Source organism: Triplophysa dalaica, chromosome 21 (genome assembly GCF_015846415.1).
Source record: "Triplophysa dalaica isolate WHDGS20190420 chromosome 21, ASM1584641v1, whole genome shotgun sequence".
NCBI lineage: Eukaryota > Metazoa > Chordata > Actinopteri > Cypriniformes > Nemacheilidae > Triplophysa > Triplophysa dalaica.
In genome coordinates, this window is record NC_079562.1 from 5,524,699 (window position 1) to 5,537,424 (window position 12,726).

The following is a 12,726-nucleotide window of genomic DNA, read 5'->3' on the forward strand; positions in this document are numbered from 1 at the left end:
GGTGTGTGGAAACAACAACATCAATAAAACCGTAAAGGAACAAACCGGCAATGGGGCAAAACAGCAGACACATAGAAGCCACAAGTCACATCGAGAAAAATGGACAGAAACGGTGATAAAAGAAGATAAACAAAAGAATAACACAAAAAGAGAAACTGATTTCAGTAAGCAGTCAGTATAAAGTCACAGGTGAGCAGATGCTGTCTGGTTACAGTCTTCCTGCATGGGCCGACACCTGTGTGCAGCAGATACATAGACCCATTCATCCCTCAGGATCCTTACGGAATAATACTACAAAAAGATGGTCTAAACATCTCACCTACAGACACGTGCAGTGTGAACTAAATAAAGACTGCACGAGAGTATGTTCAAAATGTGACTTAGAAGGTGACAAAACAAAAATTGGTTTAATACTGCGGTAAAAAAGAAAAATCAGGGTTATTTTTCATTCCTTTTAAATTCGAAATTAAACATTTTCAAGATTCAGTTTGTATAACAAAATGAAAATGTCGCTTCAGTGTATGTGTGTGTGCCCCACCTGTCTGTGCCCTCCCCCCTCACTCGGCGAGCGAGACCAGTGGCGATCAGATCTGTCGTGAGCATGACGATGGTAGTCGCGATCGTGACCGTAACGGTCTTTATCCATCGAGCTGTGGTGGTGATGATGATGATGGTGGTGGTGGCGGCGGTCTTTCGCTCGCCCCCGCTCTCGTTCTCTTTCTTTAGGTGGAAGGTCACCTGATTGCGTAGTGGTGCTGAGATCCGTGCCAAGACCTGACAATCACAAAGATAGAAACGTGAGATAAGATGCCATGAGACGTGTTGCGAGTGTTTGGACTTTCTATGCGCGTTGTGTGACCTGTATCTGCATCTGTGTAGCGAGCGAGTGATCTCTCCGAAGTGCGATGACTGCGATCTCTGTCCCGGTCTCGATCGCGATCTCTTCTTCTTGGACCGTGCCGGTGGCCCTCCTCTGACACCACTCTCTCCAAAGAGTAATCGTCCAATCTTACGCCCCGACCTGAACGTCCGTGGACCAGTGAGGATGTGGAACGGTGCATTGGACTTGTATCAGTGATGGTCTACAAGAAAAGAAAAGACAGCAGGAGGAACAGAAGAAAGAAGGGGGAAAGACAGAGGGTTACATTGACATGCTTCATTATAGAACGACTTTATCACATGAAGCGTTAAGATTGCATGTTTGTCTAACTGGTACAATTTAGGTGTCATCAGCTTAACACTCAATCCATTCCACACGCACAGCAAAAACCAAGTCATAGATGTATCTGTCATGCTCAACAAGGACAGAAATAGAGATCGAAAGGAAAAGTGACAAAGCTCTTAAGAGTAATACACAGAGAGATGGATATTTGATGATATAGATAGATGGAGATCTGGACAGACAGACACCCAAACAGACTCTAAAATGGATGTGTTAAAAACACAACACAAGATGTGTCATTTCTGTTAGTTGTATTGTCCCTTTTTATTTAATCAAAACGTGATCAACACAAAATGACACATGATGTTTTAAATAGCATAACACAAGCAATGTGTTAATAATTAACACATCTTGTTTGAGAGTGTAAACAGACAGACACGGATTGAAAGACAGACAGGCAGAATGAAAGACATAAATATAGAGAGACAGGTGGAAAGACAGAGAGACAGACCGATACTTGACTGACAGACACATCAAACACACGAAAGACGGACAGATACACAACAGACTGAATGCAGATAGATAGAGATACAGATAGATTGACAGACAGGTAGACAAAGATAAAAAGATAAAAATACACAGATAGACAAACGGAAAGACAGACAGACAGATACATGACTGACTGAATGACAGACAAACAGACAGACAGACAGACAGACAGACAGACAGACATACAGACAGACAGACAGACAGATAGATAGATAGATAGATAGATAGATAGATAGATAGATAGATAGATAGATAGATAGATAGATAGATAGATAGATAGATAGATAGATAGACAGACAGACAGATAGACAGACAGAGATAGAGAGAGACAGAGAGAGAGAGAGAGAGAGAGAGAGAGAGACAGAGAGAGAGAGAGAGAGAGATAGCGAGAGACAGAGATAGAGAGAGACAGAGATAGAGAGAGAGAGAGAGAGAGAGAGAGAGAGAGAGGAGACGGAGACAGACAGATAGAAAGACAGACAGTCAAACATAGATACATGACCGACAGACAGATAGAGCGATACATAGAGCATGCCTTGCATGCAATGCTGAATTTTCTATTACAAGCAGAACCGTACTCGTTGTTTATTTGCCTTCTCTGCCAAAGCTGAGTACACAGAACCAAATCCAACCATGAGTCCATGCACATACTCTGAGACAGTCATGTACTTAAGAATCGCTTGGGAAGACTGATCTGAACATGAAAATAACCCTCACTTGCTCCTCAGATATATAGTCACACTCGCACATCACTGGTTGATGCCATGCGCTTTATTGGGACATGCCAACAACATGACCGATACTAGCCGCAGGTTTTTCAGTTTGCAACTAGAGCTACGAGTCAGCAAAAAGCCATCCACACGACCAACACCGAGACAAGATACAGGCAAATGAGCACACACATAAACATGGATACTGGGCTGCATAAGTGGACAGCAAGAAATCTAAAAAGAGAGAGAGAGGGAGAGAGAAAGGGAGTGAGAGAGAGAGAGAGAGAGAGAGGGAGATGAACAGAACATACAAAGGAAGGAATACAAGGAAAGAATACAGAAACATGATCTGAAATGAAGAGCTCAGTGAGACATCGAGACTTGCACAGTGAGACATTGAGACTTATAGAAAGACATGGACTGCTGAAAAAGACAAACTGAAGAAAAAAAACAGGGGAGAGCATGAGAGAAAGAAAGGGGGAGAGAGAGAGAGAGAGAGAGAGAGGAGGAGAGGCTGGAAAGCCATAGACGATACATACACTGAGGTTACTTCCTCGCGGCCTGTGTCTCCGTCGCTGTTGAACAGCAGACAGATGGTGCGCAGAACAGGACACACGCATGAGATCACAGAGACGACACACAGAGCACAGCAGAGAAAATGTGTGTGAAGAAAGGAAGGAAAAGGGAAGAGGAAGCGAGAGGGAAAAATGGAAAGAGGGCAACGTAAGAGTTTGGAGTAAAATAAAGACCATCGAGAAAAATGCAAAGAAAATAGACAAAGATGTAAAACAGAAAGGGATCGATTGAGTGGGTAAAGAATACAAAGATGAGTGTGAAACAAAGATAACAGAAAGTTATCAGGAGAGAGATTAAAAAAGAAGAAACAGAAAAAGACAGAAGAGGAAATAAGCGAGATTACAAAAAACAGGAAAGATGAAAATGGAAGGAGGGTGAGAGCAAACCATGAGGCACAATTGTCATAAATATGTATACAACAATAATGTATACGAGATGACAGATCAACATCATCAGATTACATTTAAGAGTGATTGTCAAAACATGAAAGGAAACACAGGAAGTGATGGAAAGTTAAGGATAAGTGTTCCACAACAAGACAGGGTTCCGGGAAGTGCATATCGAAAACGACAGAAACGAAGGAATTGGGAAGAGACCAAAACAAAAAGAGAAATTAAATCAAAGCGAAAGAGTTGGGAGATAGGGAGAGATTGCAAGAGAGAGGGAGAGAGAGAGAGAGAGAAGGAGGGAGATTGTGATCCCCATTTGAATTAAGAGACAGCATAGAAACACACAGGCATTGACAGGAGGGGGTCGGGGGGAGGAGAAAGAGAAAAAAAGAGAAAAATTGAGCGAGTGTAGAGGGAGATAGGAAGCACACTAACACACTTACCGCAGCAGAACGCAAACTCTGTGGGGCAGAGCAGTGTTAAACAAGAGTGAGTCATAGAAACAACAAGCAGATCTACAGTACACATTTACACAACGCTAAAACAATCTGTCCACTGTGATACAGACCCTCACTCGACCTGGTTAGTACACAGACAAACACAACCGGTGAGATAACACTTCATTTGTGTACCTCACCACACACACACACGCACACATACTTCTGCTTCTTCATAAGTATTTAAAATTCCACCTTGACAATCAGACAAAATGTTCAAACCAGACACATCTCCAACAGGTACTCAACCAAGAGATCATGAGGTTTATGTCAGGGTGAGATGTGGTGTGTGTTTATGAAAACGTTTGTATGCATTGGGGCTTACTGGGTTTAGAAATGCATCTGTTTCTTGAGTGTTGATTGCATTTCATGAGAGTTTCATGCTTGTGTATGTTTGTTGAGTGTGGTACTGCACGCAGAGATTGATTTGTGGCAGCGGTTCAGTTTTTTTCCAAGGTTCAGTTTGATTAAATCTCTTACAGTAAAGAGCCAATAACGTAACATATTATTTTGTGGCTCATTAATGCATTTTATTGTAAGTGATTTTACCATGAAGGAGTGTTAAATAACCCTAACCCAGTAATCCAGAGTGAAATAACGGAAACAGGACCTATCATGGCATATTCCCTTTTTTATAAATTTTATGAAATATATTCAAATATAGCTTATTGGAGCATTTCTGTCATTGACGACAGAGAAATGTTCAATCATTACATTAGATAACATTTTGCAAATTTGTGGAGGCCAATTCGTAGGAAGTCATACGATCTAATTCATACGTTCTATCTGCTTTTTTTAGGTGTGGGGCTTCATTTTTGCTTTTTCTAATAATAATTAATTTTGTATGATTTACGTCAAATGGTGATTTAATAATTAGACTTAGAGCCTGGTTTCAAATATACCGCTACAGAAAAAATGAAGACAGTATCCAACAGCAATGTGAAAGACTGAGAGAATGCAAAGATGCATGAAAGTTGTGAATAAATTAGGCAATTTCATCATATATTCATTTTTGAACTGATCCTAAAATTCATGTAAAAACATAAGTTTTGTGTTCTTTGCAGTATTCAAGATCTGCAAACAGTATAATATTTGATATTTTATTTCAATTTTCTGTAAATAAATGCAGTAAAAAATATTTTCATTTGGAATTTAAGAGAAATGTCGTCATTAGTATACAGACTGAAACAGACTGAAAAAATGATAAATTTACTTAAACATATACATATAAATAGTACATTTAGAAAAAACGAAAATAATTTTCGACTAGTTTGCCACGGCTGTATATGTGTGTACCCTTATATTGTATTTAATAAGTCTAGTCACATTTGTTTATCCACTTTCTTATCCAAAAATCACTACCTCAAATCAAGCACTGGCAACAGAACACTCCAGACACACCAAGGTTTTCCTAAAAGCGAGGATAATGATGGATGTGGGAACTCTCTCTCTCTCTCTCTCACAAACAAACACAGCCATGCAGGTATGTGATCATCTAGGTGTGAGACACTTATCCATGTGCCCTTTGACTCTTGACAAATACATGCTAGCATTTACGTGTTAGCATGGCAGCACACCAAACTGCAGTTTGGCTCCTCAAACCGAAGCAGTCAAAGGCTGTTAGTTGGATAACTGACCATATGTTGGGTAAGGCATGATAACAGATAAAAAGTGGAAGAACAAAATGGGTGGATGGAGGGTTTGATGGAAGGATGATGGTGCTCACTTGGTTGTCTGCTGAGAGGCGTGGCATGGAGATGGTCCGGCCATGCCCTTCCATTGGGTGATAGGGCTCAGTGTCCGAGTAACCGTCCCCAACAGGCCCAATCTCTCTCATTTCTACCGTCTGCAAAACAGAGCAACAGCATGTGGGCCGGGCTGATGCCTGCTTTACCGGCCTACAGCTCTATCCGGTTTGATAGTGGACCAACAAGAGTTTAAACCAATTAGAGGACAATGTAAAACACACAGGTCTCATGTACACTTTATCGAGCCAATGTGTCTGAGAGTCAAATTAACAAAAAGTGCACACCAGTCTCACAAAAGGACTCACAGTATAGTGTATTCATATCAAGAGGTGCAAATTTAAAATTTAGCTGGGTTTTCAGAGCCAGGATCACATGTTCATAATGACGTGCTTCTTACAAATTCTGAGAAATTTTTGAGTTTTTGGCCTCTGCTTATGTTTTTCAGATTTGGATTTGTTATTAACAACAAATTATATTTTTTTATGTAACCCATTTTGTGTACACTCTTTAAAATAAAGGTGGTTCATGATGCCATAGAAGAACCTTTTTGGTCCAAATGGTTCCATAAAGAACCTTTAACATACCAAGAAAAGTGTCCGAAATGTTCTTTGTGGGCAAATGTTTTTCTAAAATGGTAAGAAAGAGGTGGTAATTTAAAACACTTTTTTTTTTGTTTTGTGGAACCACAAATTGTTCTTCTATGGCATCGCTGTGAAGAACCTTTTAAGCACCTTTGTGTACACATAGATAGATAGTATTTAAGCAACAAGGTTTGGTCATAGGTGACTATACACTCTTAAAACTAAAGGTGCACAGTGATGGCATGGAAGAACCATTTTTGGTTCCACAAAGAACAATTCAGTCAAAGGTTCTTTAAAGAATAAATTCTTTCTTAATTTTTATAATCTGAAGAACCTTTTTCACCACAAAGAACCTTTTATGAAACAGAAAGATTTTTCAGATGTTAAAGCTTCTTCTATGTCATCGAAGAACCGTTTGGAGCACCTTTCTGAGTCTAGGTTCATCTGAGACACAATGCACAATTTTGTTAGTTCTGATTGTCCTCCACTGGTTTAATGACTTGATAACATGCTCAATAAACCTTAGCTGTCAATTCAGCCTCCTCTATACTTCATACTACAACAAGATGCTTCTGATGAGTGACTAGTGAAGTGAAACATTAGGGTCCGATGACTCTTGAGCTACAGAGAACAGTTAGACTGAAGGAGAGATGAGAGTCTGGAGGGGGTTTGGTACGATCCAGCAGACAGTGAGAAAGCAGGCAAGCAGTGAAACACCCCTGCAGTCTGGCAGAGGTGAATCAGTCTACAATAATGATCTCGAATGGGGAGTGAATTTCAAGGAATCAACTCATTAGAGAAAAGAGGTGAGCTACAGACTGAGAGGGACAGAAGAGGTAGAAAATGTGACGTTATGAATGAAAGGCGTGTTGGAACTCTGCAAAAAGGGAAGACATTGAAGCACACAGTTCTTGAAAAACCAAATGCTGAGAGAAGAAACAGATTGTGCCGATACAGTCACAGGTGTTTGATGGGTACTGAGGAAGCATATCAATACCTGCTCAAAGTCAGAACTAAGAAATGGGCTCCTTAGGGAAGACATTGTGTAGAACCAGAGCTTTGCTAACGCTCTTCTGATCTTGCATCGGAGTCTCAGGTATTACCTGTGGATTGTTGCGGCTGTGGTGGTGATCGTCAGTATAAGGTCTGTCTGGGTTCCAGTTTTCCGGGACAGGCTTCTGAAACATTTCCTGGGCACGTGATGTCACCCATGACTGGCTCTCAGTTATTCCGCCCTCTGGAGGTCTGAAGCAAAGAGATATTTTGGAGTCTAGCTATTTTTTTTTACTTGCAAGTATACAATTTTGTACGTACAGAATTACTTTTGCCCAGTAAAAAATGTTACAAAAGCACAGAAACTGCTGAAAAAAACTGCTTAGATCAACATGAATGTCTATGCTGGTTTAAATCATCTCAAATCTCATTGGTTCTTTGGTATCTTATGACTAGTTCAAGCTAGTTATAAGCATGTTTCACCATGAGACATGCAAGAAACTATGAGATTTTAAGTTTTTTAATGTTTTTAACTTTAATATCTGTACTTATTTGGATAAAATGTTGTATGTGCTTTTTGGAGATTTACCATTTCTGGGTTTGGGTAATTTTTGGGTAAGCTATACCTATACAAAAGTGTCCAGCATCCATATCACACGCTTTTGGTCTTTTCCACATATCCTTCAGACAGATTAAGATAAAAGGTCACTAAACCATGGCTGGCATAAAAAACCTTTAGGAATTCTGCTGTTATACTCACAGGCTGTTGACAGGTTCCTGCGGTAACTCGGGGAGGCCGTTCAACCCCTGCCCCCCTTCCTGGATCGGAGACGGCTCCATGCGCTGAAACATTAATGGCGTTCGGTTCTGTGTGAGATACGAACATGGCCTGCAGCTGGGATCAGACACACTCATGGGATATGGGGTAACACACACAAGCCACCGTGCATTATACAGGTGGTGGGGGTACCAGACAGCAGAGGTCCCCTAGAGGGCATCATGGGAAATGGAATCCTTCTGTGCCCTCATCAACCAGAATGGAGTCTTCCGTTGGGACAATGCTGTCTAGGTTCTGATGGCTCAAGGCATTTCCATCCAACCCACCAGAAAACATGGGTGGTAGTAACAATATGGGCATGCTACAGTGAAGATCTGAGATTCGGGGTTAAGAACTACAGGTTCTGATGGACTCGAGTGGCTGGGTGTAACTTAAACAAGAACCCAACACCACTGGAAATCCAATACTCAGAGACCGAGGTAGCCCACATATTACACCAACAACAGCCCCTCAACATCTATTAATGAACATATTGGCAAATGTCCACACATAAGGAGAGAAAATTCCATGTTAGTCACACTGAAAAATCAACCTGACCAATAAACAAATGGAGGAAGATGAGAGAAAACAGGACAGGGAGAGACAGAGCAGGAAACTTGAAATAATACAAAAGTATATGGTGTATAATACACTGGTGGTGGGAATATTTCATTTGATTTTGATTCAGGGAGTCACAATCCAATTCCAAACGGATTTTGTGCCAAATTCTATGTTAAGGTTTTGTATGAGTGTACTGATTCACAAATTCACAGAGTATTAAAACCTTTTATCAGACCTTGTTGTGTGAAATATAATAATACCGTTATTATTTAACTCTTTCCTTGCCACCGAAGAGATTTTCCATGATTTCCACATGTCTTCAGAAAAAGTACAGCATCTACAGATTTAAAAGTAGTAGTTCAGTCAGTGATTTATTTATTGTTATCAATTAGATCTGGATCTTAAGTCTTATAAAAAACATTATCTTGTTCAAAACCCCACAAATTGAGCAATAAGAAAGGGATGAATTAATTTTTTTTTGTTTAAAAGCACAGGCTCTGCTAAATTAATGTACATTTATATGCAGAGTTCAGATGAAAAACCCTCTTAATCCGTCAGATAAATTTTTAAGTGAGCATTATTTTTCAAGGCTCCTACATTTAGGAATTCCAGACATTTCAGACCAGGCAGAGTGTGGTATTTAGCGAGTTTTGAAGCAAAATTATTTATGACGTAACATTGTAACTATGTGTATAGTGCATTCACTCAACATCATACTAGTTTTGACGGAGATAGCTTTCAGAAGGTTTTGCATCTGAACTCTTGAAATATTCATACCATCAAAGTTTTGTGAATACGATCGAAATGTTATTTAAAATCTTTATTTTAAAATAATGCTGGCGGTGAAAGAGTTAAAATCTTTGTTTTGTGAACCCCACCGAATCAAAGTGCATCAGTGATTCATTTTCCCACACCCCGGATAAATATGTAATAAAACGAACATGAAAAGTGCAGAAAGAGAAAGACACAGAAAAACACAATACACACACTAATAAATACAAACACGTTGACATCAAGTTGAGAGACAAACAGGCATATAGACAAGACAGGTCAGGGATGAATATAGAAAGTGAGACAGCCAAATAAGCACTGCTGATGTTGAGAGGGTGGTGCATAGATGTCAGTTAGGTAGAAAAGACTGGGATTTAGGTCAAGACACATATATTCAACCATTCCTTAACAAAGCCAAAGTGTTCGTGGTCTTCAGAGTAAAATTTAAAGTAGTCCTACTTTACATTTTCATGCCAATGGTACAAAGATACCAGGCAGGACATTTAGGGATATGCATAAACCATGCACACTGTGTCTGTTAAGGATGGGAACATTTCCTGGGGAGGATGCAGGAATGACAATAACAAAAAGGCCATGTTGTATCTTTACATTGAATATATCCTGTGAAATCACTGCATCTGTTTGAAGCATGCTCTTACTTTTTACATTTTTCAGTTATACACTTAGTTATTTTCTTTAAATATAAGTGCTGATTGACTACAATACAGTTTTACTCAGTAGCAAAAGCCGGATGCTATAAGCTATAGTGATGCTAGCCAAACGCAAACTTGCCTAAATGGGTCACATGCTTTGTTCGTTGGCAGATGAGCTGCAAAAGGGTTCAAAAAGGACAAAGCAGATTTGTTAGTTTGAAGTGGTACCTGCTCGTCCCGAAGCACCTGCAGCTTTTTGGCTTTGCTCTGCCGGTAATACTCCATTATCATCATGGCGGCGTAGATCTTGCCCACCGTGAGGTCTGTTGCTGCTGAAAGTATGAAAAAGTTACCCTGCACAATTAGACCGGGATGGAATGGGACCCTGAGCCGAGAGGGGAATGGGAGTTGGAGACAAGGCATGCCACGAACACAAAGGTCCAGTGTCACAGATCCAGACTAAACCCAGTCATGACCTCAGAAGAGATCTGGACAGGAATGAACGATTTCAAATTCTTCTCTGTCCAGAACGAGTCTCAATCTAGGTCTGAGAAACTGGACTGCACACAACAAAATACACAACAAATTACAAACCTTCAGTACATTGGCCCCAAAAGTAATATATTTGCATCAAATAAATAAGCATTTAAAAGTACAACAAACTAGTTTTCTAAAAGTCTGTATGTGGTTTCTTCTAAAATATAGGTTTAAATGAATGTAATCAGAAACATTTTGGGGCCAGTGCGTTACACACAATATACACACAATATACAGACACAATTTACAGTTGACCAAGGTTCAAAGTACACTGACGAATACAAAATGCCACAGAGCTGATAAGTCTTTTCACAGTCAGATCCTCGTCGACTAAACACATTTCTGCTCTTAAAGCTGCACATTTTTAGCCTGTATTAAATTCCTACAGGGACCCAAGAGCCATTCCACTATACACAGAAAGCCAAGTTGTTTGAAATGACGTTGAAAATAAGGAGCTCAAATTTTTCCTCAAAACTCAGCAGTGGCATCCAGAGTTTGAATGAGACACGTAACACCTAATTAGAAAAATTTGGAGCTGAAAATTGAGTCAGTTCATCTAACACGCTTCTTCTTGTCATATAGTGAAATGCCACTAGGCCCCCAATAAACGTATGTCTAAAACATGCTGAAATTGTCAAATTAATGCATACAAAACATGCTAAAGGAAAACACAAGAAATATCAGACAATATATATATATTTATATATACTGTAAAGTAGCCATGTTATACTATCAAGTACTGTAAACGTCTTTAACACCCTCAGATATGAGGTAATCTAGGGACAAGTACTCTAGGTTAACTTTGGTTCAACTTTCTTTCTAATGTGCTCTGTGGTTTAGAGGCTAAGCCCAGCTTTGTGCTTTACACAGGCTGGAGTGAAAAGACTTCTATAGAGGATCCATCTATAGCGAGGCACCCCCTGATAACAGGCACGGGAGGCAGAGGATAAGAGAAAGCAAGATGGAGAAAAGAATCTGGGAAAGATGACAGCCTGTATAAATTAGTAAGGTGGAGGAGAGGTGTCTTCATTCTCCAATGCAAACTAAAGGAGGGAGATTTAATGGGCTGCATAGTTTACTTTTTACTGCTCTTTACTGCTCGTTTGGGATCATATTAGTCATACATATTGCATCGTGCGGGCCATTTGAAGCAAAGACTAGGATCATGTCTTGGATTTTAAGAGACGCTAATGTTTCAAAATAAGAAAGCTGACATAAGCAATGATAGCATAGTTGGAATGATCTAACAACAGAATGGCAAATTTGTTTGTCTGGTTGAGAAAGAAAGTTAAGAACAGCGAAAACTGTTCAAAGTTTTGCCTGATCAGAGGGTGCTGAGCGGAGTGGATTGAAGGAAGCTTTCCTGTGATGAATTGGTGATCTTTGATTGGCTGTCTTTCTACAAACCCATCTGCAACTTACACTTGTGTGGCGTTACCAGCAGATCCAGGTTCTTCTGGGAAAGATTTGGCCAAATCGCCATCATTTCCTTACGGAGCTCCGCGTCCATCTGGTGCTTGTCTGCGCCTCCTAAAAGCGTGCACACAAATATGTATTCACCAGACACGATGTACCGATACATACAAACACACAAATATATTTTCATTATTAAAGCGTTATCATTACGAAAGCAAGAAAAAGAGAGAGAAAAGGAGAGAAAGAAATTAGCAAAAAAGAAAGATTTTGTCCTGTACCCTTGGCGATTTTGATGTCCAGGGCTGTGCGGATCAAGGCCATCAGTGTCGAGTTAAAATGTACACTGTTGTCATCAGCAACAGGTAGGTCCATACGCAGCAGTCTCTGTGGAGAGCCAATCAGAGAGGATGAGGGCGGGGCTGTATGATTTCAACTTTCAATCAGATGTTTGGAGGGCTAATAAAAGGCGTGGGGAGCTCCTCTGATTGTAGCTTTTGTAGTTTCATTTTTTAATTTCTTTAAATTTGCATTATGTATTTATAAAAAGGGCATGACTTTAATAAGCTTTCGGTGATACTTATACAACCAGACAATTCTGGCTGTATCTCACTGGCATCTGTGAGAGCCACTTTCGCTGATAGATGATTGACCAATAGACTGATAGACATCCTACAACCTCATAATGTGTGAATGAACCTGATCTCATTCACACATCTTATAAGACAAATACAGTACAAACCAAACTAATGTACAGTTGAGGCATACA

The 12,726-nt window shown here is 39.9% G+C and overlaps 1 protein-coding gene across 15 annotated transcripts in view; it reads right to left on the reverse strand.

Moving 5' to 3' along the window:
* cacna1ab (calcium channel, voltage-dependent, P/Q type, alpha 1A subunit, b) overlaps positions 1-12,726 on the reverse strand; it is a 103,292-nt gene that overhangs the window by 6,439 nt on the left and 84,127 nt on the right. For 7 of the 15 annotated variants that reach the window (XM_056734604.1, XM_056734598.1, XM_056734603.1 and 4 more), the window contains 9 exons: positions 12,239-12,344; positions 11,967-12,074; positions 10,236-10,339; positions 7,966-8,072; positions 7,316-7,457; positions 5,610-5,729; positions 3,830-3,847; positions 860-1,082; positions 539-774 (listed from right to left, as the gene is read on the reverse strand). In XM_056734604.1, coding sequence (XP_056590582.1) covers positions 539-774; positions 860-1,082; positions 3,830-3,847; positions 5,610-5,729; positions 7,316-7,457; positions 7,966-8,072; positions 10,236-10,339; positions 11,967-12,074; positions 12,239-12,344 — 1,164 coding nt within the window. The remainder of the gene's footprint in view (positions 1-538; positions 775-859; positions 1,083-3,829; positions 3,848-5,609; positions 5,730-7,315; positions 7,458-7,965; positions 8,073-10,235; positions 10,340-11,966; positions 12,075-12,238; positions 12,345-12,726) is intronic. The other 8 variants (XM_056734596.1, XM_056734597.1, XM_056734609.1 and 5 more) reach the window with 5 other exon arrangements.